At 41.6% G+C, this 27,390-nt stretch overlaps 1 protein-coding gene across 1 annotated transcript in view; it reads right to left on the bottom strand.

Moving 5' to 3' along the window:
* LOC101341581 (aldehyde oxidase 2-like) overlaps positions 1 to 27,390 on the bottom strand; it is a 212,386-nt gene that overhangs the window by 71,545 nt on the left and 113,451 nt on the right. The window contains 8 exon segments of the mRNA XM_023732911.1: positions 1,060 to 1,121; positions 9,080 to 9,206; positions 10,556 to 10,664; positions 11,629 to 11,725; positions 13,433 to 13,490; positions 16,264 to 16,378; positions 16,533 to 16,631; positions 17,033 to 17,171. Of these exon segments, the coding sequence (XP_023588679.1) occupies positions 1,060 to 1,121; positions 9,080 to 9,206; positions 10,556 to 10,664; positions 11,629 to 11,725; positions 13,433 to 13,490; positions 16,264 to 16,378; positions 16,533 to 16,631; positions 17,033 to 17,171 (806 nt within the window).

The following is a 27,390-nucleotide window of genomic DNA, read 5'->3' as shown; positions in this document are numbered from 1 at the left end:
GGCCTTAGCCTACTCCCCTTCTTTCTCACCCTGGCTCGATTCTGCCTAGTGAGGGGCTTCAAATACTGTGTGAGTACCCCAGCCTGAATGTCCAAGCTTGGCCCACTCCCCCCACAAACAGCCGCTTTTTGGCCACCCCTTGACCTGGCTGGGGTGCACACACTGGCTGTTATCATCTACCCTAGGAGGATGAACTCAGGAAAGTGGCTTGTGTAAGCCCCTAGAGGTGGGCTTAAGCTCATTTGGGCAGGGAATTCGGGAGTCTTGTATACCCAGAGCATGGTTAGAAGAGAGGTGAAGACTCCAGGTAGGCAAGTCACGTTGGCCCCACAGACTCCTTGGAGAAGTACCAAAGAGGGGGCCTCTAAAGTGTGGGGTCCCCCTTGCTTGGGTCTAGGGGTAGTACTGCCCACATCCATCCTTCTCTCAGATGTGCCTGTCTGCTCCTGGTGTCCCTGTCAAATATACTCATAGCATCGACAACATCCACAGTAACAGTAGTAACTCTTTGTTGAGTTCTCACTAACTGGCAAGTAAGACTTTGCTGTGTGCCTTACACCTGTGATCTCTCATTTGATCTTCAAAATAGCCCAGTGAGACATCCCTGTTTTGTAGAGGAAACTCTCTGTGCTCTTGTACTTGGGGTGGGTTTTGGACTCCACCCTGCAAGTCCAGATTTTTCATCTGCTCGCACTTTTCCAGCTGGCCAGGATTCTTGGAACTAACCTTGCCTCACCGACTCAAACTCCATCCCCTTGTTTGTTTCCTTGGATTTGTGGGAGCTCTCTCATCTGGAAAATGTCTGGATGGACAGATAGATCACCTGACTTTTCTCTGTGGTTTTGATTTGACAACATCCACCTCTTGTCACCTGCAACAGTCACCCTGTCCTCAACAAATAGCTAAAACTCCCATGAGTTAGTTGGAGTTAAGTCTCGTGGTTTCCCTTACAGTCTGCTTAGATTGTCTAAAAAATTCAATTACTGTGTTTCCAGTCCTGAACAGCTGTGACTGTCACATTTTATGCTCTGCGGGGTGTTCACACAGTCACCTACTCACCATGCAGAAGGTTCTTCCACTTGCAAGAATTGGCCGATACCCAGTGCAGCGGCATAGGTTGCCTAATCAGAGAAGACGCATGGTTGTCAGCAGGCTTGATTTTTGCTGGTTTATTTTGAAAGTTGAAACAGACCCAACTATATATTTTTTGAGAGTGTTTTAATGTCTGTTATACTGTTCAATGCTTTTTTCTTCTCATTAAAATACTACCCTCCTCACCACCTCAATTCCAATTTTATTCTCTGTCCTCAAGAAGATGATAGTCTAGCCGGTGAGATAACTTCTATCCATCTATTAATCTATTCATTCATGCAACAAGTATTTATTTATTATTGTGTTTTAGGTGAAAGTTTACAGCTCAAGTTAGTTTCTCATACAAAAATTTATACACATATTGTTATGTGACGTTAGTTAAAATCCCTATAATGTGACAGCACACCCCCTCTTTCCACCTCGGGTTTCTTGTGTCCGTTCAGTCAGTTCCTGTCCCTTCCTGCCTTCTCATCCTGCCTCTGGACAGGAGCCAACCATCTGGTCTCATGTATCTGCTTGAACTAAGAAGCACACTCTTCACGAGTATTATTTTATGTTTTATAGCCCTGTCTAATCTTTGTCTGAAGAGTGGGCTTTGGGAATGGTTTTAGTTCTGGGTTAACAGAACAACCAGGGGCCATGGGTTTGGGGGTTCCTCCAGTCTCAGTCAGACCACTAAGTCTGGTTTTTTTACGTGAATTTGGGTTCTGCTCCACACTTTTCTCCTGCTCCATCAGGGACTCTCTGTTGCCTTCCCTGTCAGGACAGTCATTGGTGGTAGCCGGGCATCATCTAGTTCTGGTCTCAGACTGATGGAGTCCCTGGTTTATGTGGCCCTTTTGTCTCTTGGGCTAATATTTTCCTTGTATCTTTGGTGTTCTTCATTCTCCTTTGCTCCGAGTGGGTTTGGAAAAATTGATGCATCTTAGATGGCTGCTTCCAAGCTTTTAAGACCCCAGAAGCCACTCAGCAAAGTGGAATGCAGAACATTTTCTTAATAAACTTTGTTATGCCAGTTGACCTCGATGTCCCCAAAACCATGGTCCCCAGGCCCCAGCCTCAGCTACTCTGTCCCTCATAGTGTTTGGTTGAGTTCAGGAAACTTCTTAGCTTTTGCTTTAGTCCAGTTGTGCTGACTTCTCCTGTATTGTGTGTTGTCCTTTTCTTCACCTATGATGATTCTTGTCTACTATCTAGTTAGTGAATTACCCTCTCCCTTCCTCCCCACCCTTGTAACCATCAAAAAATATTTTCTTCTGTGTTTAAACCTTTTCATGAGTTCTTATAATAGTGGTCTGATACAATATTTGTCCTTTTGTGACTGACTAATTTCACTCAGCATAATGTCCTCCAGATTCATCCATGTTGTGAGATGTTTTTCAGATTCAACACTGTTGTTTATCATGGCGTAGTATTCCATCGTGTGTGCATACCATAATTTGTTGATCCATTTGTCTGTTGATGGGCACCTAGTTTGTTTCCATCTTCTTTCTATTGTCAACAGTGCTGCAATGAACACGGGTGTGCATATATCTATTCGTGTGAAGGCTCCTATTTCTCTAGGATATATTCCAAGAAGTGAGACTGCTGGATCGTATGGAACTTCTATTTCTAGCTTTTTAAGGAAGTGCCAAATCGATTTCCAAAGTGATTGTACCATTTTACATTCCCACCAGCAGGGCATAAGTGTTCCAGTCTCTCCACAACCTCTCCAACATTTATTCTTTTGTGTTTTTTGGATCAGTGCCAACCTTGCTGGAGTGAGATGATATCTCATTGTAGTTTTGATTTGCATTTCTCTAATGGCTAATGATTGTGAGCATTTCCTCATGTATCTGTTAGTCTCCTGAATATCTTCTTTGGTGAAGTGCCTGTTCATATCCTTTGCCCATTTTTTACTTGGGTTATATGTCTTTTTGTTGTTGAGGTGTTGCAGTGTCTTGTAGATTTTAGAGATCAGAGCCTGATCAGATATGTTGTAGCCAAAATTTTTTTCCCAGTCTGTAAGTTGTCTTTTTAACCTTTTGGTGAAGTCTTTTGATGAGCATAAGTGTTTGATTTTTAGGAGCTCCCAGTTATCTACTTTCTCTTCTGATGTTTGTGCATTGTTAACTTACGGTTCGTACTGTGTTTATGCAATGTATTAGGGCTCCTAGCATTGTCCCTATTTTTTCTTCCATGATCTTTATCGTTTTCAATTTTATATTTAGGTCTTTGATCCATTTTGAGTTAGTTTTTGGACATGGTGTGAGGTTTGGGTCTTATTTCAGTTTTTTTGCAGATGGATATCCAGTTATGCAAGCACCATTTGTTAAAAAGACTGTCTTTTCTCCAGTGAACAGATTTTGGGCCTTTGTCAAATATCAGCTGCCCATAGGTGGATGAATTTATGTCTGGATTCTCGATTCTGTTCCATTGGCTGCGTATCTGTTGTTGTACCAGTACCAGGCTGTTTTGACTACTGTGGTGGTATAATAGGTTCTAAAATTAGGTAGAGTGAGGCCTCCCACTTTGTTCTTCTTCTTCAGTAATGCCTTACTTATCCGGGGCCTCTTCTCTTTCCATATGAAGTTGGTGATTTGTTTCTCCATCTCATTAAAAAATGCCATTGGAATTTGGATTGGGATTGCATTGTATCTGCAGATTGCTTTGGTTAGAATTGACATTTTCACAATGTTGAGTCTTCCTATCCATGAGCAAGGTATGTTTTTTCACTTATGTAGGTCTCTTTTGGTTTCTTGCAGTAGTGTTTTGTAGTTTTCTTTCTATAGGTCTTTTACATCTCTGGTTAGATTTGTTCCTAAGTATTTTATCTTCTTGGGGGCTATTGTAAATGGTATTGATTTGGTGATTTCCTCTTCAAGGTTCTCTTTGTTAGTGTAAATGAATCCAACTGATTTTTGTATGTTTATCTTGTATCCTGATACTTTGCTGAAATCTTCTGTTAGTTCTAGTAGTTTTCTTGTGGATTCTTTGGGGTTTTCTGTGTATAAGATCATATCATCTGCAAATAGGGATACTTTTACTTCTTCCTTACCAGTTTGGATGCCCTTTATTTCTTTTTCTTGCCTTATTGCTCTGGCTAGGACCTCCAGCACAATGTTGAATAAGAGTGGTGATAAAGGGCATCGTTGTCTGGTTACCATTTTCAAGGGGAATGCTTTCAGACTCTCTCTGTTTAGGATGATGTTGGCTGTTGGCTTTGTGTAAATGCCCTTTATTATGGTGAGGAATTTCCCTTCTGTTCCTATTTTGCTGAGAGTTTTTATCATGAATGGGTATTGGACTTTTTCAAATGCCTTTTCTGCATCAATTGATAAGATCATGTGGTTCTTGTCTTCTGTGTTATTTATGTGATGCTTTACATTAATTGTTTTTCTAATGTTGAGCCATCCCTGCATACCTGGTATAAATCCCACTTGGTCATGATGAATTATTTTTTTGATTTGTTGTTGAATTCTATTGGCTAGAATTTTGTTGAGGATTTTTGTGTCTATGTTCATGAAGGATAATGGTCTATAATTTTCTTTTTTTGTGGTGTCTTTACCTGGCTTTGGTATCAAGGTTATGCTGGCTTCATAGAATGAGTTTGGGAGTATTCCATCTTTTTCTATGCTCTGAAATATTTTTAGTAGTACTGGTGTTAACTCTTCTTTGAAAGTTTGGTAGAATTTTCCAGTGAAGCTGTCAGGGCCAGGGCTTTTTTTTGTTGTTGTTGTTGGGAGTTTTTTTCAATTTCTTCTTTTGTTATAGATTTATTTAGTTTGTCTACCTTGGTTTGTGTTAGTTTAGGTAGGTAGTGTGTTTCTAGAAATTTGTTCATTTCCTCTAGGTTTTCAAATTTGTTGGAGTACAATTTTTCATAGTATTCTGTTATGATTCTTTTTATTTCACTTGGGTCTGTTGTGATATCGCCCATCTCATTTCTTATTCGGGTTATTTGCTTCCTCTTCTGTTTTTCTTTCGTCAGTTTGGCCGATGGCTTATTGATTTTGTTGATCTTTTCAAAACCAGCTTTTGGTCTTGTTGACTCTTTGTACTGTTTTTCTATTCTCTATTTCATTTATTTCTGCTCTAATCTTCATTATTTCCTTTATTCTTGTGCCTGAGGGCTTCTTTTACAGCTCTCTTTCTATTAGTTTGAGTTGTAGGGCTAATGTTTTGATTTTGGCCCCTTCTTCTTTTTGGATGTGTGCATTTATTGCTGTAAATTGACCTCTGAGCACTGCTTTTCTGTATCTCAAAAGTTCTGGTAAGATGTGTTTTCATTCTCATTTGATTTTATGAATTCCTTATTCTGTCCTTGATTTTTTTCTATACCTCAGTAGTTTTTGAGCAAGGTGTTGTTCAGTTTCCATGTCTTTGATTTTTTTCCCTTGCTTTTTCTGTTGTTGATTTCTACTTCTGTGGCTTTATGGTCAGAAAAGACGCTTTGCAATATTTCGATGTTTTGGATTCTGTTAAGGCTTGCTTTGCGGCCTAATATGTGGTCTATTCTGGAGAATGTTTCATGTGCATTGGAAAAGAAAGTATAATTGGCTGCTGTTGGGTGGAGTGTTCTGTATATGTCTATGAGGTCAAGCTGGCTGACTGTGGCACTTAGATCTTCCGTGTCTTTATTGAGCTTCTTTCTAGATGTTCTGTCCTTCACTGAAAGTGGTGTGTTGTAGTCTGTTACTATTATTGTTGATCTGTCTATCTCTCTTTTCAATGCTGTTAGAGTTTGTTTTATGTAATTTGGAGCCTTGTCATTAGGTGTGTGAATATTTATTATGGTTATGTCTTCCTTGTGTATTGACCCTTTAATCATTATATAGTATCCTTCCTTATCCTTTTGCTGGATTTTGCTTTAAAGTCTATTTTGTCAGAGATTAATATTGCTACTCCCGCTCTTTTTTAATTGCTGTTTGCTTGATATATATTTTTCCATCCTTTGAGTTTTGGTTTGTGTCTTTGAGTTTAAGTTGTGTCTCTTGTAGGCAGCATATAGATGGATCGTGTTTTTTTATCCATTCTGCCACTCTCTTTCTCTTTATTGGTGCATTTAGTCCATTTACATTCAGCACAATTATCAATAGGTATGAGTTTAGTGCCGTCATTTTGATGTATTTTTTTTGTGGTGTTGACAGTTTCTTTGTTCCACTTAATTTTCTGTGCTAAGTCATTTTTCTTTATGTATTTTCTTTTCATCTTTTTCATTATTGTTGATTTTGTATTTGCTGAATCTTTATATTTTTCTTCTTTTTTATTTTGATGGGTAGATTTGTTAGTCTCCTTTGTGGTTACATTAAAATTTACCTCTGTTTTTCTAAGTTTAAACCAATCTTTTATTTCTTGATACGCCTTAACTTCCTCTCCATATGAAAGTGCAGTGACAACACTATTTAGTCCCTCTTTTTTGTTTTAATGTTATCATCATTTACATATTGACGTCTCTGTTTCCCTATTTTCAGTGTTTTAGCTTTGACTTGTTTTTATGACTTCCCTATCTGGGTTGATATCTGGTTGTTCTGTCCTGTATTCTAGTCTTGGGTTGTTATCAGATATTGTTGGTTCACTAGCCAGAGGACTCCCTTTAATATTTCCTGTAATTTTGTTTTTTTTTTAATAAAATTCCCTTAACTTCTGTTTATTTGGAAATGCCCTAATTTCACCTTCATATTTGAGAGACAGTTTTGCTGGATGTATAATTCTTGGCTTGCAATTATTTTCCTTCAAGGCTTTGTGTATGTCATCCCATTGCCTTCTTGCCTGCATGGTTTCTGCTGAGTAGTCAGAGCTTAGTCTTATTGACTCTTTGTAGGTGACTTTTCGTTTATCCCTAGCCACTCTTAAAATTCTCTGTTTTTGCTTTTGGCAAGTTTGATTATAATACGTCTTGGTGACTTTCTTTTGGGATTCACCTCTTTGGGGTTTGATGAGCTTCTTGGATAGATATCTTCTCGTCTTTCACGATATCAGGGAAGTTTTCTGCCAGCAAATCTTCAACAATTCTCTCTGTATTTTCTATTATCCACCCTGTTCTGGTCCTCCAATCACTCATAGGTTGTTCCTCTTGATAGTGTCCCACATAATTCTTAGGGTTTCTTCATTTTTAAAAATTATGTTATCTGATTTTTCCTGAGATAAATTAATGTCAAGTGCTATAACTTCAAGTATTTATTGACAACAACTGTATTTCAGACACTACTCAAGATGTTAGGGACCACAAAACACAGACCGAGCTAAAACCAAATCCATTGCCGTTGAGTCAATTCCAACTCATAGGGACACTATAGGACAGAGTAGAACAGCCCCATAGGGTTTCCAAGGCTGTAAATCTTTACGGAAGCAGATTGCCACATCTTCTCCTGTGGAATGGCTGGTGAGTTGGAACTGCCAAACTTTTGGTTAGCAGCCGAGCACTTTAACCACTGCACTGCCAGGGCTCAGTAAAACACAGACAGTATAGGCTCTATGTGGAGGCCCAGGGTGGTACAAACTGTTAACACATGGCTGCTTAACGAAAGGTTGGAGATTTGAGTCCACCCAGAGTCACCTTGGAAGGAAGGCCTGGAGATCTACTTCTGAAAAATCAGCCATTAAAAACCCTACGGAGCATAATTCTACTCTGACACACATGAGGTCAACATGAGTTGCAGTTGACTTGAAAGCAACTGGTTTTTAAGGCTCTATATAAGCAACGTATACAGTGGATGGTTTGTCAGCAGCACTTCTCAGTGGCTCTTAGGTCAATGCATCAAAATTCCTGGGGAGTATTTGTTAAAAATGCAGATCCCCAGCTCTACTCCAGTTCTCCTGAATCACAATGTCTGGGGTGAGCCCTGGAACTGCATGTAATAGATCTGCAGGTAATTCTTTTGTAGAGTTTGAGAACTAGAGGTTTCCAAGGATGAAGACACGTGGAAGAGAGTTCACATGGAAAGCCTTCTCAAAGTAGCCCAGGCTTGAAGGATGAGCAATCAATGGCTTGGTGGAGAGGGTGGTACTGGGCTCACAGAGCAGCAAAAGCAAAGGTACAGAAGTGGGAATGTGTATCAGGTAGGAAATTGGCCTGCAGGGAGTCCCACAGCGGGAAGGGCAGGAACCATGGGTTAGTGAGGCCAGTTGTTGGGCTTCTCTGAATGCCTGGTTAAGGAAATTAGGCTTGGCTATGCTTTACTGACAAGGGGCCACTGAAGAGCCTCAAATAGCAGAAGGACCTAAGGAAGCTGGAGATCTTAGATAAATCAATCTGATTTTCTGTATCAGAGCAGAGAGAGACAAAGAGAGTAAAGAGGTTGGCAGAACAGAAGAGTGTGTCTGTGCTCACCTGTCAGTACTCAGTGTAAGAAGCCAAACCAAACCTGTTGCCGCTGAGTCTATTCCAACTTGCAGTGGCTAAGTGCTCAGCTGCTAACTGAAAGGTCCATGGTTTGAACCTACCAGCTGCTCTGAGGGAGAAAGATGTAGCGATCTCCTTCCATAAAGATTACAGCCTTGAAAACTCTATGGGTGCAGTTCTACACTGTCCTATAGGGTTGCTATGAGTCAATCTAAGAACTTGTGTATGTAATGGATGACTTGTTTAGGGATTATTGGCACCTGAAAATGATGTTTATTGATGCTGCAAAAGGGACGTGCTTACGGCCTCCTTTTTAGCAACTTAAACGCATTGCACTTTTTAAAGGATCCTTTCGATGTTGAAGGATCCTTAATGGGGAAGGCCAAGTAAGTCACTGGATGGAGAAGTGGGTGCCAAGGTAGGTGGTGTGGCCCATATGCAGTGTGTTAGTCCTGTGGAGGCTGTTTCAAGCGTGTGCTCTGACAAACAGGGTGCAGCTTGGCGTTCTTCTCTGCTCCTGGGTGAAATGTGGCTACTTTACAAACAGCTGAAGGGGGACTTTCATGGGGATTGGGAGGGTGTTGGCAGTAGAGTGGAGCAGCCTTTAGCATACTTTGTTTTTGACCTTGGGTGAGTGGTGGGTTTTCTCCATGTCAGACTTACCCCCCAGGGCTTCCATGAGCTGCTCCTCTGAAGGCTCTGGGTGGTTCCTCAGGAGCGTGTACATGGATATCACCATCCCAGGGGTACAGAATCCACACTGGGTGCCATGACTCTTGGCGATTCTCTCCTGGAGGGACACATGCAAGGTCACAGGCCCTGCCTTCCTGTTGTCACCAACTCCCCACTGGGTTCCATACCCTTGTCATGGTGGAACTTACTCCCTGAGCAAATGCACCCCTCTCCTTTTCCTAGTTTGGACTGGAGGAGGTGACTCAGATGCCATATTCCATTGTTGCAATAACTCATGAAGATCAAATGCTCAAACCCTTCTACTTGGGAATTAGCAGTGTGCCATTCACAGAGCAAGAAGAATTCTCTAGAAATCAATAATTATAAGGAGAGTACAGTATAAGTTCCAAAAAGATTTTTCTTGGACACCTTCATATCTTGTACAGCTTAGTACTGACCATGAGGCCACATTTTTTGTTTAACTTGGAGATTACTGTTGATCTCCTTTTATTCTTTAAATTCTTCTGTGTTGGCTTAAAGGGAGCTCTACTTTCAAAGATGCAAAACCTTGATCTGTGTCCTAGGTCTTTGCTATTTAAAGTGTGGTTCTTGGACTAGCAGATTGTTTCTGCCTGGGAACTTGTAGAAAATGCAGAACCTCAGTTGCCTGCCCCAAACCTCCTGACTCAGAATCTGCATTTTTAACAAGCTCCCACTAAAGTTTGAGCAGCCCTGTTTTAAGACTAAAATTTAAGATAATGAAATCCTAGGTTTCAGGTATATCAACGGGCTTGTGAACATCCTCTTTGACCTCCTGCCCAAAAGACTTTGCTGGGTCCAGACCCTCTAGGCTCCTCCTGCCTAGAAGGACTTGCAATGTTGGTCATTCTGGTTCTATGATTTCCCCAAGTCTCTGTGACAATTACAGGGGAATTGACATATTCTCTGCCAATGCATGCCACAGTACTCTTAAAACCAGCCTCTGCATTTTGGCTTCAAGTTAGGATTTGGAGAAATGATTGTTTTGGTAAAATCAGTTTTAGATTCCACTCACCTCTGTCTCCTACTCCCTCCTCCATCAATTTTGATTTCACTCCCAGCAACTCCATGTCACAGAGGATAATCCTGGATTTTATCCTGTTGGCCTGTGAGACGTTTTATTCTATGTGTAATATCCTTTCTATAATATTTATTCTAGACTACAGTCTGCTAGGCATCAATCAATATTTTGATCATTCTGTTTATCATTCAAGTAGAAAAGGTAAGAAAAAAGATGATAATTTAATAAAATTTGGACAGATTCCCAGCTTTCTCTGAAATCACTAACAAATACCATTACCCTGATCAATATGCATCCAAAATTTCTACTTACCTGATCACAACCTGGAAGCCTCAGACAGCACGGTAAACACAGCATTTGTTCAAAAGGTGAGGTTAAGAAATGAGAAACTTAGGATGTGCTCTCACCTGCACGGGGTGAATCCTAGTTTTGATGCTTCCAACACCTTCCACGGTGGTGACAGCAGCTCCATATAGAGAGCAGATGGGCACCAGGCAGGCAGTGATGGAGAAGTGTCTTTGTATGAGAAACACAAGGAAAATCAAGATGAGTAACACAGTCCTGCCTTGTGGGGAGGCTGGGAACCAAGAAGGCAGGAGAAAACCCATAGCAGCCCATCACTCAGCTGACGGGGTGGGGCGCTGAAGAAGGGGTTGACTCTGTAATGTCTATAAGAAATGGAGATCCTTAGGGTGAATCTGGGTGTTCTGAACATTCAAAAAACTTTCCAAGCCCAGAACAGATACACCTGGGAGCAATAGAAATGGACTCATGTCACTAGGAGTGTGGTTGAACTTACACTAGTACTTGTTGGGACATTGACCCCATAGCAGATAAAAGGCACACAGTTATGTCTTTTACCCACCCATATCTGTGTATTTAGGGATTTTTTGGCTTGTTAATTTTAAGCCTTCTGGATAAGGTCACTTGACAGTGTTGGATGGTCTATGTTTTAAGCCATCTCTTGATTTCTTGGGCCAATAGATTTGGGAGAAGCACAAGTTCTGGAAACTGACCTTTAAGTAAAGAATGGAATCATAGCCCAAGCCTAATCTACAGGGCCTTTTGGTCTAGGTCAGCAGTAGGAAAAGAATTAACTTCAGAGACACAAACGTGGGTTCAAGTCCTTGTTAGTTGTATGATCTTGAACAAGTCACTTCATCTCTTTGAACCTCAGTTTCCTCATCTGTAAAATGAAGGATTGAGTTAAATTGAGGTTTCTTAATCTGGCATGCATAAATGGGTTTTGGGACGTCCATGATCTCCCTGAAACTGTATGCAAACTGTAACTAGTTTTTGTGTTTTCTGAGTAAATGGATCATAGCTTTAACAGATTTTCTGAGGGAGTCTAAGATCCAGAGGCGGCAAGAACCACAGGCCTGGAAAGCCGTTGAAGATCTCTTTCAGCTATGAGATGAGAATACAAGCCTGGCAAAGAAACAGAGGCCCCTCCGGGCTTCCAGGCTTCCAGGAAGGATACCTTATCTTCTTGGACATGGGATCGGGCCTGGATACCATCACGGTGCACGCTCCTCAGCCTCCTCGTCCGCAGGCATACTTGGTTCCTGTGAGGCGTACTGGAAGAAGGGGCTGATTAAGGAAAAATGCCAAGATGGATATAGCTGTCTCCAGGGTGTCACTTACAAGGAAGATCTTCTTTGAGGGGAGAGAGGCAGGTCTAAGAAGTCATTCACCTACCTCTAGGTAAAGGCCACGCCGTATTTTATTACATGCGGTGTGACACTGGGCATACTAACCTGTCCCTGCCTGTTTTCTCATTTGCAAAAGGGAAAAGCAATACCTATCTCACTTGCACAGGCTTATTATAAGCTCTTGCAGAAGCATGTAAAAGCCCTTTGAAAAATCCTGAATCATTATGCTGCTGTTTGTTGTCGTCAAGTTGATTCCAACTCAAGGTGACCCCACACGTACAGAGCAGAACTGTGCTCCATAGGGTTTTCAAGGCTGTGACCTTTAGGAAGTAGATCTCTAGGCCTGTTTTCTGAGGCACCTCTTCTTCTCTGCCAACTTTTCAACTACTAGTTGAGCGCTTAATTGTTTGCATCACCCATTCTTATGACGTCTTCTAGTTTCCAATCATGTAATTGAAAGAAAGAACTTTATTTTTAGTAGCTCAATTATGACTCGTTTTGTACAGTAATTTCTATTGCTTTTGAAAGCAAGTTAGTGAGTCTTCAGAGAAATCCCCATCCTCATTTCAGATCCTACCTTGTGTGTCCCACCGCTTCTGCTTCCTCCAGGTCCTAATCCCAACTCTAGGCTCAGCCCAGCTCCCTCCTTTTATCCATCCCTCTCCCTACGCATGGTCCATTTCCATATAATTGACGGGATTGGATGCAATTAGCTGGACTGGCTGAGAAGATTTCAGAATCACAAACTCTGTTGCTATTACTTTTTTTTTTTTTCAAACCACGGGGCTTGTCCATCTAAATTAAGAATCATAACTTCAAATGCTTATCAGAGTGGTTATGTGAATAACTGGTGGGCTGGGTGTAACTGGAGCACTCCTGCCCATTTTAGATTGGGGAGTAGGGATAAATCCTATTCAGCTCTAAGCAAGAATTTTGCTTCACAGGAATGCATATATTCCCATTTTTCATGAGAAGCTGGAAGTCTAGATTTTTTGAATATAAAATTTCCTAATTTTTGAACATTGAAAATTAATTAAAAAACACACGTGGGCTTTTAAACAAAACTTGCCTGGTGGCGAACTCCATCAATTTGTCATTTGTGTTATTTATTTGTTTTGACTTCTCTAAGAGATCCATTAGATTTACCAATTAAAATGTGTTTGCCTCATGTAGATCTGTACTTCAGAATATAACAGTGAGGAAGATCTGGTGTAAGAAAACAGATGTAGGGAGAAGAAATCTTTTCTATGACAAACACTCTCACGGAACCTGGAGAATTTGGTTTCACTCAAGGGCGGGGCATGTGCAACACAATCCTCCATTACATAACAAGACTGGTGGGGAGCTGGTCAGCCCTTAAGGAAGTAACTAAAGTTGAAGTAAAGAGCTTAGTTTATATTTCACTGCTATTCAATTAAGATAAAAGAAACTTTGAGGAAACTTCATCCTCTCCAAAAGAGTCCAATTAATCTAATATCCTTAAAACCACTGCCAAAAAATCTTGGCCTAGGGAGCAAAGGCCAAGGGAGTTGGCTGTTTCAGAACGTAGGGTTTGACTAATTCCCATAATTGCAGTTGGTCTAAGTTTTTAAGCAAACATAGACAAGGCCAAGACTTTGGCAAAAAGGATCCAGTTCTTTCGCAGGAGGTTCAGCAGAGTCCCTTCTGGTTCCGCATTCCTCTCTATCACCTATGTTGGAAACAGAAAAGAGATTATTACGGTAGTTGGATCAGCGAGCCAGTGGGATGTCTGCTGTGGCCTGTTTGATTTAGGGATTGGGGTATAACATTAGGTCTGTTTCTATCTACCCCTGTGCTTTTGTGCTGTAAGGACAAACAACTTTCACACACATTTACAGAGCAGGGGACACGCAAAACAAATGTGGCAACAATGCTCTTATTTGTGATCAGTGCTAGCAACCACTGCTGTGTAAAAAGATGCCCCAGGCAGTTGTATTCTTCATATTTGCTCTGTTATCCATCTTTGTGGAATCTTGTGACCCAGTCTCTTGGACTCTTGAAATATTTCAAAATTGGAAGAAATTTGGATGTCAAGTGCGTGCCTGTGTGCGTGTACGTGTGTGTGTGTGCGCGTGAGTACACGTGTGCTTGCAATGTAGGGTCCTGGAGGGTGGAAAGCTGGGGAGGTACAGTTTCTATTCTGGTACCTATGAGACGTCTCTAATGGGAATACGTTTAATAATATCTGCGGCCTTAAGACTGGAGGCAGAAAGGGAAGGTGGGGGAGTTGCTGTCACCCTGGAGAGGCCCCCGGAACCAACCAGATGGTGAGCCATGATGCCCCAGCTCAAGATCCAGGGGACCTCTGGTGGGACTCTAGAATCCCTCCCTTCCTCACCTTGGAAAGTGGGATTAGCACTCAAAAGCCTTGGAGGGACCTTCTTTGCTGTCTCTTTCCCCATTTGCTTATTTTGGAATATTTCCTTTGACTTTGTCTTGGGATGTCCTGCAAACACCACCAGCCATTCTATTGCTTCAGAGGGAAGAAAGATACAATGGATTGTTAATTTTAGGATCTTCCTTTCTCTCCAGAAGAAAGACGTGAACTTCTGTAGACCTCAAAGAATAAAAAAGTATAGGAAGATTCTTCTAAGCTGAAATATTAAAATTCAACTGCTTTTTGGATGTCTACCAAAAAAAAAAAAAAAAAAAAAAAAAAACTAAACCCACTGCCATTGAATCAATTCCAACTCATATCGACCCTATAGAACAGGGTAGAACTGCCCCATAGGGTTCCAAGGTTGTAATCTTTAAGAAAGCAGACTGCCACATCTTTCTCCTGCAGAGCAGCTGGTGGATTCAAACTGCTGACCTTTCAGTTAGCAGCTGAGTGTTTTAACCACTACACTTCCAGGGCTCCCTCTCTGGATCTCTAGGGGACCCTTAATCAATGAAAGAAGAAGCCCTCCTCTGCTGGCCGTTACTCCCATCCCAGGCCTCTTAAAAATGTTTACTGAGAATGTGGCTGGATAATGTTTTTGAAATATTAGCTGACTTCTGCCTTCACCACACACATCTGTATTTTCTCTAACCCCTAGAATTATTCCCTGATCTGGCTGCTGCTTTGTTCTGGGCTTGTGACTCAGGATGGGATGTGGAGTAGAATGTAGCAGAAGGAGCCACCTCTAACTTTTTTGTCTCAAAAGCCTGGGCCAGTGAGGTAAGCAAGTAAGGACTCAGATCCCAAGTGGTAGTTTCAGAAGAATGTATGGTGGTTGCTTGTCATGGAGACTGGATACAGGAGAGAGAGTTAGAAGGGAAGAGATGAGAGTGCAGAGGCTCTATGCTCTATTTTCTTTCTTGCACCAGGCCCTGGTGGTGCGAATGGGTATGACCAAACCCCAGTTAGGTTTGAGGGATCAGAGAACTGAGGGATCTGGAAGGAGAGGCGGCCAGGACACCGAGAAGACATGTGTCCTGGGAGCAGCAGAATGGCTCCCTTGAGAAACAGAGACTCATGGTTGGAAGGGCCTGGCAGAGGACACTGAGACTTAATTGGTAGCTTGGGTAGACTGATGGTGAGGGCCACAGGGAGGATGGCTGTCACAGTGGTGCCAGGGAAAAGTGACAACGGAAGAACTGCTCCCCTCTTGTCACTATAAGTACCCCTGCAACCTAGCTGCAGCCCAGGGAAAAAGGGGGACTCCAATGGACTGTGATTACATTTCAACCAATCCTGTATAATGGGGACTTGACAGGAAAATTAAGTTGACATATAGGAAAACAAAGAAAGCTCCATTTCTCGTCCAGGTAAATTTGAGGATCAAGATATGTTATTAGATAAAGTACTTCTCCTGGATCAGGCCCAGTGCTAAGTGCTTTATGAGCATGCAGGGGAGTCTTAATCAATGAAAGAAGAAGTCCTTTTAAAATGTTTACGATAGCCCTAGGAAGTGAGTTCTAAAGACAAGGAGTCTGAGGCTTAGAGAGGTGAAGTAACTTGCATAAGGTTACACAGTAAAAGGAAGAACTTGATTGGAACCAAAGCTGTCCCATACCAATTACCTTCCATTAACCCCAAAATATTTTACTGCCTCCCACATTCTCAGGAGCTGAGCCCTGGCTGAACAGGGAGAAGGCCAAATTAGTATGGGTTCTTAGAGTTCCTGCTAACCAAAACTAGTTGCCCTTGAGTCAACTCTGACTCGTGGTGACCCCATGTGTGTCAGAGTAGAACTGCACTCCGTAGGGTTCTCAACGGCTGATTTTTCAGAAGTAGATTCCCAGGCCTTTCTTCTGAGGCACATCTGGGTGAATTCAAACCTCCCACCTTTTGGTTAGCAGCTGAGTGTGTTAACCATTCACACTACCCAGGAACTCCAGTCCCTGGCTACTTGCCCCTTAACAGGAGGGAGGCTCAGTCCAAATGGGCCAAGAGCTGCCCTCCAGCTAGTGGTTTCCTGCTGCCTCTGCAAGCCATGGCAATAACATCCAACACTTACCTTCCTCCCGTTCACAAAGAAAACCAACTCATCTGATCTCTTGGAGCAAGGTATTGTACCCGTAGGTAAGTTTTGCCATACATCTCTAGGTGAGAATGCTCTTTGGCACCAGCCTCTAAAATGAGCAGAAAGGATTTAGGTTCAAGCAATTGGAATCCCTCCTGGTCTAGAAGCAGGCGTCCTGAGCCTCAGAGGGGAGGGCAGGAGGTAGAGACTTCCTTACATCTCAGCCTTTTAAATGGAGGGCACCAGTGAGGGCCAGCCCTTACCTCACACCTCCTCTACCTCCCACTAATCCCGGCTTCAAAGCCAGCTCTGTACTCAACCCACACTCCATACCTCTTCTTGCTTTTTCTGACATTCGAGGGCTTCAGTGCAAAAACCATAAACAACAATCCAAGCTTAAACCCCCCTTTCAAACTGCCTTGACCCCAGGAACATACCCTAGATGGATCTCATTCTTCTCAAAGAGAACCACATTCTGCTTAAACCTGCCATTTGTCGGCTTAAAACCTTCCAATGGCCTCCTATCGCATTTAGCAAAACCCCATATCCTTGCCATGGAGGCCCCATGGCTTGGCCCTGCCCACCTCTCTGAGCGCATCTCAACCATCCCGTCCCTTGTTCGTTATCTCTGCCACATTGGCCTTTTTTCCTGCTTCTTGAATATGTTAAATTCCTTCCTGTCTTAGGGCCTTGCTGCATGTTATTCACCTGGACTCGACTTCTCTTCTCCCAGACTTTGCCATGGTTGGTGCCTTCTTGTTACTTGGGTGTGAGCTCTTGCCTGATCACCCAGTCCAAAGCAGCACCCCCGTCACTATTCTCCCACCCTGCTTCATTTTTCCCATACTGCTCATCACTACCTACATGGATACTGTTTATCTTGGCATTGTCTGCTTTCTTCACTAGAATGTAAACTCCACAAGGGCAGGGACATTACTTCCAATTCACCACTGTACCCTCAGGGCCAAGATGGTGCCTATCACAGAGTAAATGCCCAAACTATGTTTGTTGAATGACTGAAGGTTTGCCCATGCCTGTAATGAAGATAACTGTGTCCCTGTTGTGCTGCAATGCCCTTTCTCACTCTTTATCCTCCATCAAATTGCAGCTCTATACATGCTACCATATGGGTGAACCTTGAAAATGTTTTGCTGAGTGAAATAAGCTAGACACAAAGGGACAAATATTGTATGGTCCCACTTATATCAAATATCTAGAATAGGCAACTACAGAGAGACAAACGTTTATTAGTGGTGGCAAAGGGCTGAAGGGAGAGGAAATGGGGAGTTATTGCTTAAGGGGTACTGAGTTTATGTTTCGGGTGATGAAAAACTTCTGGAAATGGATAGTAGTGATGGTTGTACAACATTGAGAATGTAATTAATGTCTCTTAATTGTGTAACTTAAAAATGGTGAAAACGGCAAACTTTTTATTGTATATATTTTACCACAGTAATAATAATAGAAAGCAGCTTCAAACCCTCTTTTCTTTCCCTTCTCTGAATTCTGAAAGCACCTGCACATCCAACCGATTGTTTACCCACAGTCTCAGGGTGGCCTGCAGTCTCTGCCAAGTTTTCCTGACTCTCAGATCATATACAATTCCATTTAATGAACCAGGAACTAGGAAGCTAGTCACTAATCTGCCATTAATAGTTGGTTATCTTTGTGTCTGATTTTTCCAATTAGGTAATAAGCTCATGGGAGTTTGGAATAGCTCATTGTATCCCCCACAATGTTCAGCATGGATGGTAATTTGTTCATTGCAGGGGTTAATCAATGCTTGATGGATGACCTAAAGCAGAAGACATTGGTGATTTATTCATTCATCTAGCAATAGTTACTGAGTGTCTGTCTGCCTTGCACCAGGCACTATGCTAGGAGGTAGAGGTACAGTGGAAAACAAGGTCTACCAGTTTTCTTTCTCTGAGGAGTTTATAGTTTATCAGGGGAGATAACACACAATTAAACATTTTTCCTTGTGACAAGCACTACTAAGGAAAAGCAAAGAGCAAGTAATTAGCCTTGCTTTGGGCACAAGGGTCAGGAAAGGCTTCCCTGATGAAGAAGCATTTAACCTGAGAGATGAGGAAGAGTTGATTCCATGAGAGTTGGGCGTGGAGGGAGACGCAGTTTGGGGAAGAGGGAAAGCAGCATGTAGGACACGGGCCCTTCTATGGCTGCTTCCATTTAAGGGAAAACCCATGCAGAGACCCCAATCTGTTCACCATCTCACTCTTCACTTTTGAAAAGGGTATCTAGTGAACACAAAAACCAGTAATCAAGTCAATTCTGACTCACAGAGACCCCATGTGTATCAGAGTAGAACTGGGCTCCATACGGTTGTCAAGGGCTGATTTTTCAGAAGTAGATCGCCAGGCCTTTCTTCTGAGTGCTGCCGGATGGAGTTGAACCTCTAACCTTTCAGTTAACAGCCAAGCATGTTACCTGTTTGCACTACCCAGCAACTCCAGTGAACCCAAAGAGCGCACAATTTCCATTCACAGGAGCACAGACACTGCCAATGACTGTAAGAAGGATGAATCACGGTGTTTCATCATGTTTATAGGAATAAATCCTTCACGGGCAACATAAAATACAAGCATTTAATGTGGAAGAACAGTTTTAGAGTGCCAAAATTGGATTATGATATTAGATTTGGCGGATATAAAAGTACTTTGGATTAGGGAATCAAATTCAGTAATTGCTGGGAAACTGAAAACTGAACCTGAGTTACCTCCGAAGAGTGTTTTTCAAACTTGTTTGAGCCAGGGAAACTTGTTCGAATGGAATCTCATGAAATGTAAACAAATTCCACAAAAAGGGTATTGCTCTAGCAGAGGGGCCTGGGGACAGGGTCACAAATCCTTAGGCTTCCCTTTCTTCAGAAACCTGCAGGGCTCTGGGCAGCTCAGCTTGAAAATGCCTCACTTCAGAGTAAACAAAAAGTTACCCACAGTATCAGGGTGGCCTGCAGTCTCTGCCAAGTTTTCCTGATTCTCAGATCGTATACAAGACAATGGAGAAAGCAACCACTGCCCTCCCACCTTTTTTTCTTTAGTGAAAAAAGGAAGACTAAATTTCTTCACTTTTAAATGGATTGTTCTAGAGGACGAGAGAAACTCCATGTATATTGACCCAGGTGCTTGTGATGCTTGTTATAAAGGTCTTACGGTTTACATCAAAGAAACCCTGTGTCTTAGTTATCTAGTGCTGCTATAACAGAAATACCACAAGTAGATGGCTTTAACAAAGAGAAATTTATTTTCTCATAGTCTAGTAGGCCAGAAGTCCAAATTCAGGGTGTTAGCTCCAGGGGAAGGCTTTCTCTCTCTGTCGGCTCTAGAGGAAGGTCCTTGTCATCAATCTTCCCTTGGTCTAGGAGCTTCTCCGTGCAGGAACCTCAGGTCCAAAGGGTGCACTTTTCTCCCAGAACTGCTTTCTTGGTGGTGTGAGGTCCCCCTGTCTCTCTGCTTGCTTCTCTCTTATATATTTCAAAAGAGACTGGCTTAAGACACTATCTAGTCTTGTAGAACTCATCAATATAACTGCTGATAATCCATTAACATCATAGTGATAGGTTTTACAACACATAGGGAAATCACATCAGATGACAAAATGGTAGACAATCATACAATACTGGGAATCATGACCCAGCCAAGTTGACAGATATTTTTTGGGGACACCATTCAGTCCATGACACCCTGTCACCCAATGAATGAATTAATACAGTAAATGACACTGCCCTCTGTGACGATTCAAACAAACCTTATTTCGGGGGGGGGGGGGTAGAAAAAACTGGAACAAATTCTGCTTGCTGATGTACGGAAAAACATGAGTGTCACTGGGGTGCTGCTTTCTGCTTTGAGTTCTTCAAAACCCAAAGATGGAACACAGAGAGCAGACCAATGTTGTTGTTGGATGCTGTTGAGTCGATCCTGACTCATAGTGACCTCATGTGACAGAGTAGAACTGCTCCATATGGTTTTCCAGGCTGCAATCTTTACGGGAGCAGATCACCAGGCCTTTCTCCAATGGAGTCACTGGGTGGATTCAAACTGTCAACCTTTTGTTTAGCAGCAGAGTGCTTAACCATTGCACCACCAGGGCTCTTTAGCAGACCAATAGTGGGGCACTTTTCAGGACCCTTGAGAGCTTGGGTCGGTCATTAAATGTCCATGTTCAGACCCATGGTTTTCAACCTTCTTGACTATGATGTTCCTTCCCTTCTACTTCTAACTCCAGTCTCTCTGCCTCTGTTGAGCCTGGCAGCTGCTGGGCATATGGGAAGCTGGGTGGCGTGAGGCCTTGGGCTCTGTGGGAGAGGATTCTCTCCCCCATGGGCTGAGGGGAAGCTTGGAGATCAGCACCCTGAAAACTGTGAATCTGGAGGAGATCTTTGTCCTTTGAGGAGGCATGGAGGGAAAGTATGATGTTGGTGTGATGTTCAGGGTCTCCTAGAGAGGTCAAGAGTGCCAAATGGGTTGACAGAGCCACTTCCTGCCCTTGAGGCTGGGTGAGTATGAGAAGTCAGGAGAGCCATAAGGCTATGAGGCTTCCTTCAGTTGCCTTAACAGGGATCTGGCAGCCTTCCTGCTTCTACCCTAATAGCTCATGAGGGTTGGACAGGATCACTTTGCCTTCTGTAACCTGTGGCTGGTACCACTTAGAGTGCTCTAGTAAGTAGGCTGGAGCCCAGTGAGCTGACAAATGGTTAAGAACTTGGCTACTAACCAAAAGATCAGCAGTTCGAATCCACCAGCTGCTTTGGGAAACCCTATGGGGAAGCTCTGTTGTGTCCTATAGGGTCACTATGAGTTGGCATCGACTTGATGGCAACAGGTTTTGGTATTGTGGGTCGAGGAGATCCCAGGCAGCATAAATAGTCAAATGCTTGGTGCTAACTGAAAGGTTGAAGATTGGAGTCCACCCAAAGGTGCCTTAAAGAGAGGCCTGTTGGTATACTTCTGAAAAGTCAGCCATTGAAAATACTATGGAGCACAATTATATTCTGACACACATAGGGTCTCCCTGAGTAGGAACTGACTTGATGGTAACTGTAAGAAGATTGTGGGTTGAATTGTGTCCTCCTCCTTCAAAATATGTTGAATTCCTAACCCCTGGTATCTGTGAATGTGACCTTATCTGAAAATATGGTCTTTGCAAATGTAATCAAGTTAAGATGAGATCACACTGGAGGGAGATGTGGAGGCAAAAAGATTCACAAGAGGGAAGACTGTCTAGTGAAGACAGAGGCAGAAACTGGAATGCTTGAGCTGTAAGTCAAAGACTGCCAAGGACTGCTGGTGACCACCAGAAGCTAAGAGAGAAGAAAAGAAGGATCTTCCTAGAGTCTTCAGAGGGAGCATGGCCCTGCTGACACCATAATTTCACACTTTTGGCCTCCAGAACTGTTAGAGAATAATTTCTATTGTTTTAAGCTACTCCGTTTCCGACACTTTGTTACAGAAACCCTAGGGAACTAACACAGGGCCCAACTACCAGAGAGAGGAAGATCTTTCAGAATTGACAGAATATACACTCAGCAAAAAAGAGATGTTGGAGGAGTGAGAGGGCCCTGAACAACGCAAGATGGATCTTGCCTGCAAAGGACTCTGGGTTCAAACCCACCAGCTGCTCCATGGGAGAAAGATGGGGCAGCCTGCTTCCGTAAAGATGACAACCTTGGAACCACTATGGGGCAGTTCTACTCTGTCCTATAGGGTCACTATAAATTGGAATCAACTTGATGGCAATGGGAGCCCTGGTAGCATAGTAGTTAAGAGCTTGGCTGCTAACCAAAGGGTCAGCAGTTCGAATCTACCAGCTGCTCCTTGGAAATCCTATGGGGAAGTTCTACTCTGTCCTGTAGAGTTGCTATGAGTCAGAATTAACTAGACAGTAAAGGGTGTGTGTGTGTGTGTGTGTGTGTGACAGCAATGGCTTTTTTATACCTAAGCACAGAGCAAAACTATACAGAAGTAGAAATCATGAAGGGCAGAATAAGAGACTTGGAGATTAAATGCAGGAGATGTAACACGTGAATAACAGGACAGCCAAGGGAGAAAGAGGAATAGATAAAGGTGAGAACAAAGTATCATTAATTGCTAGAAGAACCTTTCTCTGAGCTGAAGATTGAAAGTGCTCTTCAAACTCCAGGATGCACTGAAGAGAAAGAACGCCCATTTGGCATCACCTGGTAACATTTCTGAACTGCATGGATAAATAGAATAGCTTACAAGGTCGGTCCTGGGCGGAAAGATCAAGTTTTCCATGAAGCAAAAATAACCAGCCTGGCGTCAAACTTCTTGGCTTCCACTCTGGGCACTAGAGGGCAGTAGACTAACATCTGCGGGTTGCCGAGGGACAATGAAGGCTACCTGAGATCCTGTAGTGGAGCAAAATACCCTCCTCCCACCAGGCAAAAGATCACCCTATCTGAGGAAAATAAACAAACGGCTCTGATAAGAATGATGAAGAAGAGAGGGAATCTAAATAGACAACAGCAGACTATTTGGGAATGTCTAATATAAACGCCAAAAAGAGTCACGCTATAGAAGAAATTCAATGAATAGCTGAGAACTAACACAACAACTTCCGCAACTTAGGGGCTGGGGGCTGCTGGGAGGGGAGGGATAAAACTTGCCAGAATCTTATTTAATTGGGGCAAAGGGTGGAGATATGAGGGACAAACAGGGCAGGGGGCCAGGAAAGAGTAACTTTTGGTGTGGGAAATATTTGCTATCCCGTTTTCAAATAGTGATAGAGAAACATGTGTCTGATTATTAGAGCAGGTAAATGGAAATGAACACCTAACGGCCAGTAGAACTTCCAAATTAACAAGAAGAAATAGAATCACTGATAGCTTGAACAAACCAGCAAAAATAATGAAAAGGGGAAAAAAAGGAAATCACAGTATAAAGTATGTAAGTATGAAATAATACATTAAATTTTTTAATAATTATAGATAATGTGAATGAAATGAATTCTACTACTAAAAACAATAGCTATGAGATTGGATTTAGAAAACACAAAACCTAGATATATGCTAGTTATAAGGAAGACATTTAAAGTGATAAAGAAAGGATGAAAATATGGACGAGTCAGAGAGATACTAGGGAACTGTAAACCATAAGATAATTTCCCAGGGAACAATGAAGAAAGATTAAAGCTGTGTCATTGAACAGACCACCGGGAACAAATGGATTTACACTGGAGTTTTATATAATCTTTAAGATAATTACAATGCTATTTAAACTCCTCCAGCCCATATAAAAAAGAAAATCTTCCCCAATCTCTCTTTTAAACCTAGTAAAATTTTAATTCTAAAACCCAACAAAGACAGTACAAAATACTGTAGAACAGTTCTGTTTGTAAATATAGATGCATGTAAATATAAAATTCTAAATAAACTACTAATGAATAGAATCCAGCAATGTATGAGGATACCAAGTAAGGATTATTCTTGGGATACAAGGAGGGTTCAACATCAGGAAATCTATCACATTATCAAATCTAATTTAGCCTATCATATATATACATATAAAGGAGGAAAATTAAGTGATCTAATCAACAGATGCTGTTAAGTTACTTGATACAATTCAGCAGCCATTCCTAAGAAAAACTTGAAGTCAAAGAGAACAGAAAGAAACGAATGAAATAAGACTACAAAAACCCAACAACTATTATTATCTTTTAAAGGCAAAATGCAAAAATATTTGAATTAAAATCAGGGATTAAATAGGGATGCTCTTTCTTACCATTACTTTGTAAGATTGCCTTGAAGGTTTTAATAGATGTAGGAAGATAATACAAAAGTGAAATAATTGGTATAGACTAATAAAAATACTGGACGAGAAGAAAACTTGATCTAGTGATTGAATGTTAATATAAATATTGAAAAATCAGTAGCTTTTGCCACTACAGCAATGAACACTTAGAAATGGAAGTGGAAAAATGTTTCATTTGCAGTGGTTCCAAAATATAGAATATTTAGGAATAAATTTAACCAAGTAAAGGATAGAATGTACACATAAAACAAAACCTACACAAATGGAAAGACATACTATTTATACCTATGTAGGATTTGCACGTTAATAAACTCACAAATCAAAAAGAATAAATTTAATAGTGTCTGTGGATGGAAACCCTGGTGGCGTAGTGGTTAAGAGCTATGGCTGCTAACCAAAAGGTCAGTAGTTCGAATCCACCAGGCGCTCCTTGGAAACCCCCTGGGGCAGTTCTACTCTCCTATAGGGTTGCTACGAGTCAGAATTGACTTGACGACAACGAGTTTTTTGGTTTTGGTGGACATAGAGGTGAACCACTCAGATCCCCCTTCAGGGAAGTACTTGTGCCCAGCTGTTGGGAGTGTGGTCAACACATGGCCTCCACCTTCCAGCTCCTTTAGGGTATGCCTCAGGGTCAGAGAGATTCCTCTTTAGAGGTCATGCCCTTCCTGGTGCAGACCTAACTGTGATTTAGTGATGTGGGGGTATGATGGGCCACCCATTTCAGCCTTTGGGGACACCTCTTCAAGGGAATATTCTCTCCTGCATACCCCTGCTGGATTCTTGAGGCTTTGCTGGGCCTGCATTGCAGTTTGACTTCTTCTCCCCAATTCTGCTTCCTTAACCTTCCTTTCCTAGGTATTGATCCCTAAAAAACATATTGTTTCCCAAACTCTGTCCGGCATCTGCTTCCAAAGAACTCAACCTGCATACCAAATATTCTAATAGTACTGTGAATAAGGCCAATTTACATCATTAAAAGTTATCAAGTGCTCAAATGCAGAGGATTTAAAGACTTTAAATGAAACAACTTAGATCCCAGCCCTCCCTTCCCAGCACTCTTTAAAAATTTTTTAAATTTTGTTGCTGTTGTTAACAATACATACAGCAAAACATACACCAATTCAGTAGTATCTACATGTACCATTCAGTGACATTGATTACATTCTTCAAGTTGTGCAACCATTCTCACCCTCCTTTTCTGAGTTGTTGCTCTCCCATTAACATAAACTCAATGCCTCCTAAGGTTCCTATCTAATCTTTTGAGTTGCTGTTGTCAATTTGATCCCATATAGACAGATCTTGAACGAGCACACTGCTCAAGGTAGACAGTTTTTACTAGTTAAGATAAACTATTGTTTGGTTTAAAGAAGACTTTAAGGGACATTTTTGGTTTAAGGTTTAAAGATTTTCTTAAGGCAATAGTTTAAGGGGTTCATCTCGCCTCTATGGCTCCAGAAAGTCTGGAGTCCAGGAATATTTGGAATTCTGTTCTGCATTTCCCCCCTTTTGATCAGGATTCTTCCCCATTCCCTAAACCTGAGTGCATGTTAGTGTCTGTAGATTCAAGATACTGAGCGAAAGTCAAACCCATACCTACTACTATTCACTCAACTCTGTTTTTCTAGTGTTTTTGTATGGTGATATAACAACTGTTCCATTATAAATTTTTTTGTCATAAGACATCCTTGGCCCCATGGGTACTTTTTGTTGAAAGAAGCAGCACATCAAATGTAGCAACCACCATTCATTATTTCTCTTCTAACAAACGCCTATTAAACCTACAATTAAGCAATAGTAGGTTAAGTTTCTATCAGTAACAAGCACTAGCAGTTTTGTCCAGAGTTAATCATGATCACGTGCTTTTATCCTTCTAAAAGGGCACTTGCTCATTTACTGAGTCCATTGGTTAAAAATATCTTAGGGTTTCAGCCCAACTATCACAGTGATAACACTTTAAAATTAGGCAGACAGACGTTTATCTAAAATGACAGATAGTTATCTAGATTAGTAATATGGGTTAAGTTTGTTATGTAGTAAAAACCAAATGAAACCTGTTGCTGTTGATTCTGACTAATAGTGACTATGTAATCTTTAAAGGCATTAGAATGTTAATCCTATGTTTGAAGCCTGCTATTCTTTAAAATGTACTTTTTTTTGGCAGGGGGGAATACTTCCACCTTGAATTCTTCAAGTTAACTAAATACTGCTGCAATGACCAGATTCATTTTATAAAAATGCAATTTCTGGGTTATGAGAGGCCTAAAGACTAAAAAAAAAAAAAAAAAAATGATTTACTGCAAAGATACCCACATGGCCTAAGAAATAAATTACTCTGTTAGTTAATTAATTACTCTGTTAACTAATTCGTGTTTGTATAAATGTGGTTTCCTGTTTTACTGCTAGAAAAATATACCAGCAACCCTATTTTTATAGTTCTGTCTGGTACAATGAGTTTTTGTGGGTTGTGTTGCAGACAATCTAGATCATTGGGTGAATTCGAGTAGACACTTAAAAACACATGTTCATACACACACACACACAACCACTTCTCCAAGAGTAAGGGACATTGACTCCTAGATAAGAGAATCTTCTTTTCTACCGTCAGCCTTCTCTTCTTCCAATCTGGTCTCACACATACATAAATGATTGCTACACACTCATTCTTACACCACAAAATAACTATTAATAAATGCAGAGCTTTAATATCTAGCACACAGATCCTTGACAAGTGATTTAGTTTATTTGTAATTTCAATCCTCACGAGAGACTGAACATCTTCTCTGGTATAAGACTGCATTTCCAAAGGAAAATGCAACGTAAAGTAACTGAGAAAGAACCCTGAGGATTTTGTGCTCTCTGATGGCAAAAGGAAGGTGGTTGTTGATTCCACCTTTTGGACACTAAGCCAAAACAAGGGACTCAAAGAGTTGATTTGTGATCATTGTTTTATTCAATGTGGCTTCCCAAGTGAGGAAGATATTTTACCATGTGCATGGCTCACAGCAGTTGAGAACCAGTTAGAGGCTTTGGATGTTTTACTTCCTGAGTCTCTTCTAAGTAGGCCATGAGGGAGTGTCAGGGACCAAGGGATTGTGGTGGGTTCACAGTGTTGGAGCCAACTCTCACCACCTCACGAGAGCCAGCTGTGGGCATCTCTTCCCAACCCCACATTCAGAGACCTCACCTCAGTGACTTGGAATTGGCCAGGGTGGAAGAATTTACACCATGGAAATTGGCATATGCTAATTTTTTTTCCCTCCAGGAGAGCAGGTTGTTATTAGCATGCTATTGGCTCTGGGGAATCCAAACCTGACAGTTTTTTTTTGGT

This window comes from Trichechus manatus, unplaced genomic scaffold (assembly GCF_000243295.1).
Source record: "Trichechus manatus latirostris isolate Lorelei unplaced genomic scaffold, TriManLat1.0 scaffold00056, whole genome shotgun sequence".
Lineage (NCBI taxonomy): Eukaryota > Metazoa > Chordata > Mammalia > Sirenia > Trichechidae > Trichechus > Trichechus manatus.
The sequence above is the reverse complement of the archived record's forward strand: the minus strand, read 5'-3'. Positions and strand labels throughout refer to the sequence as shown.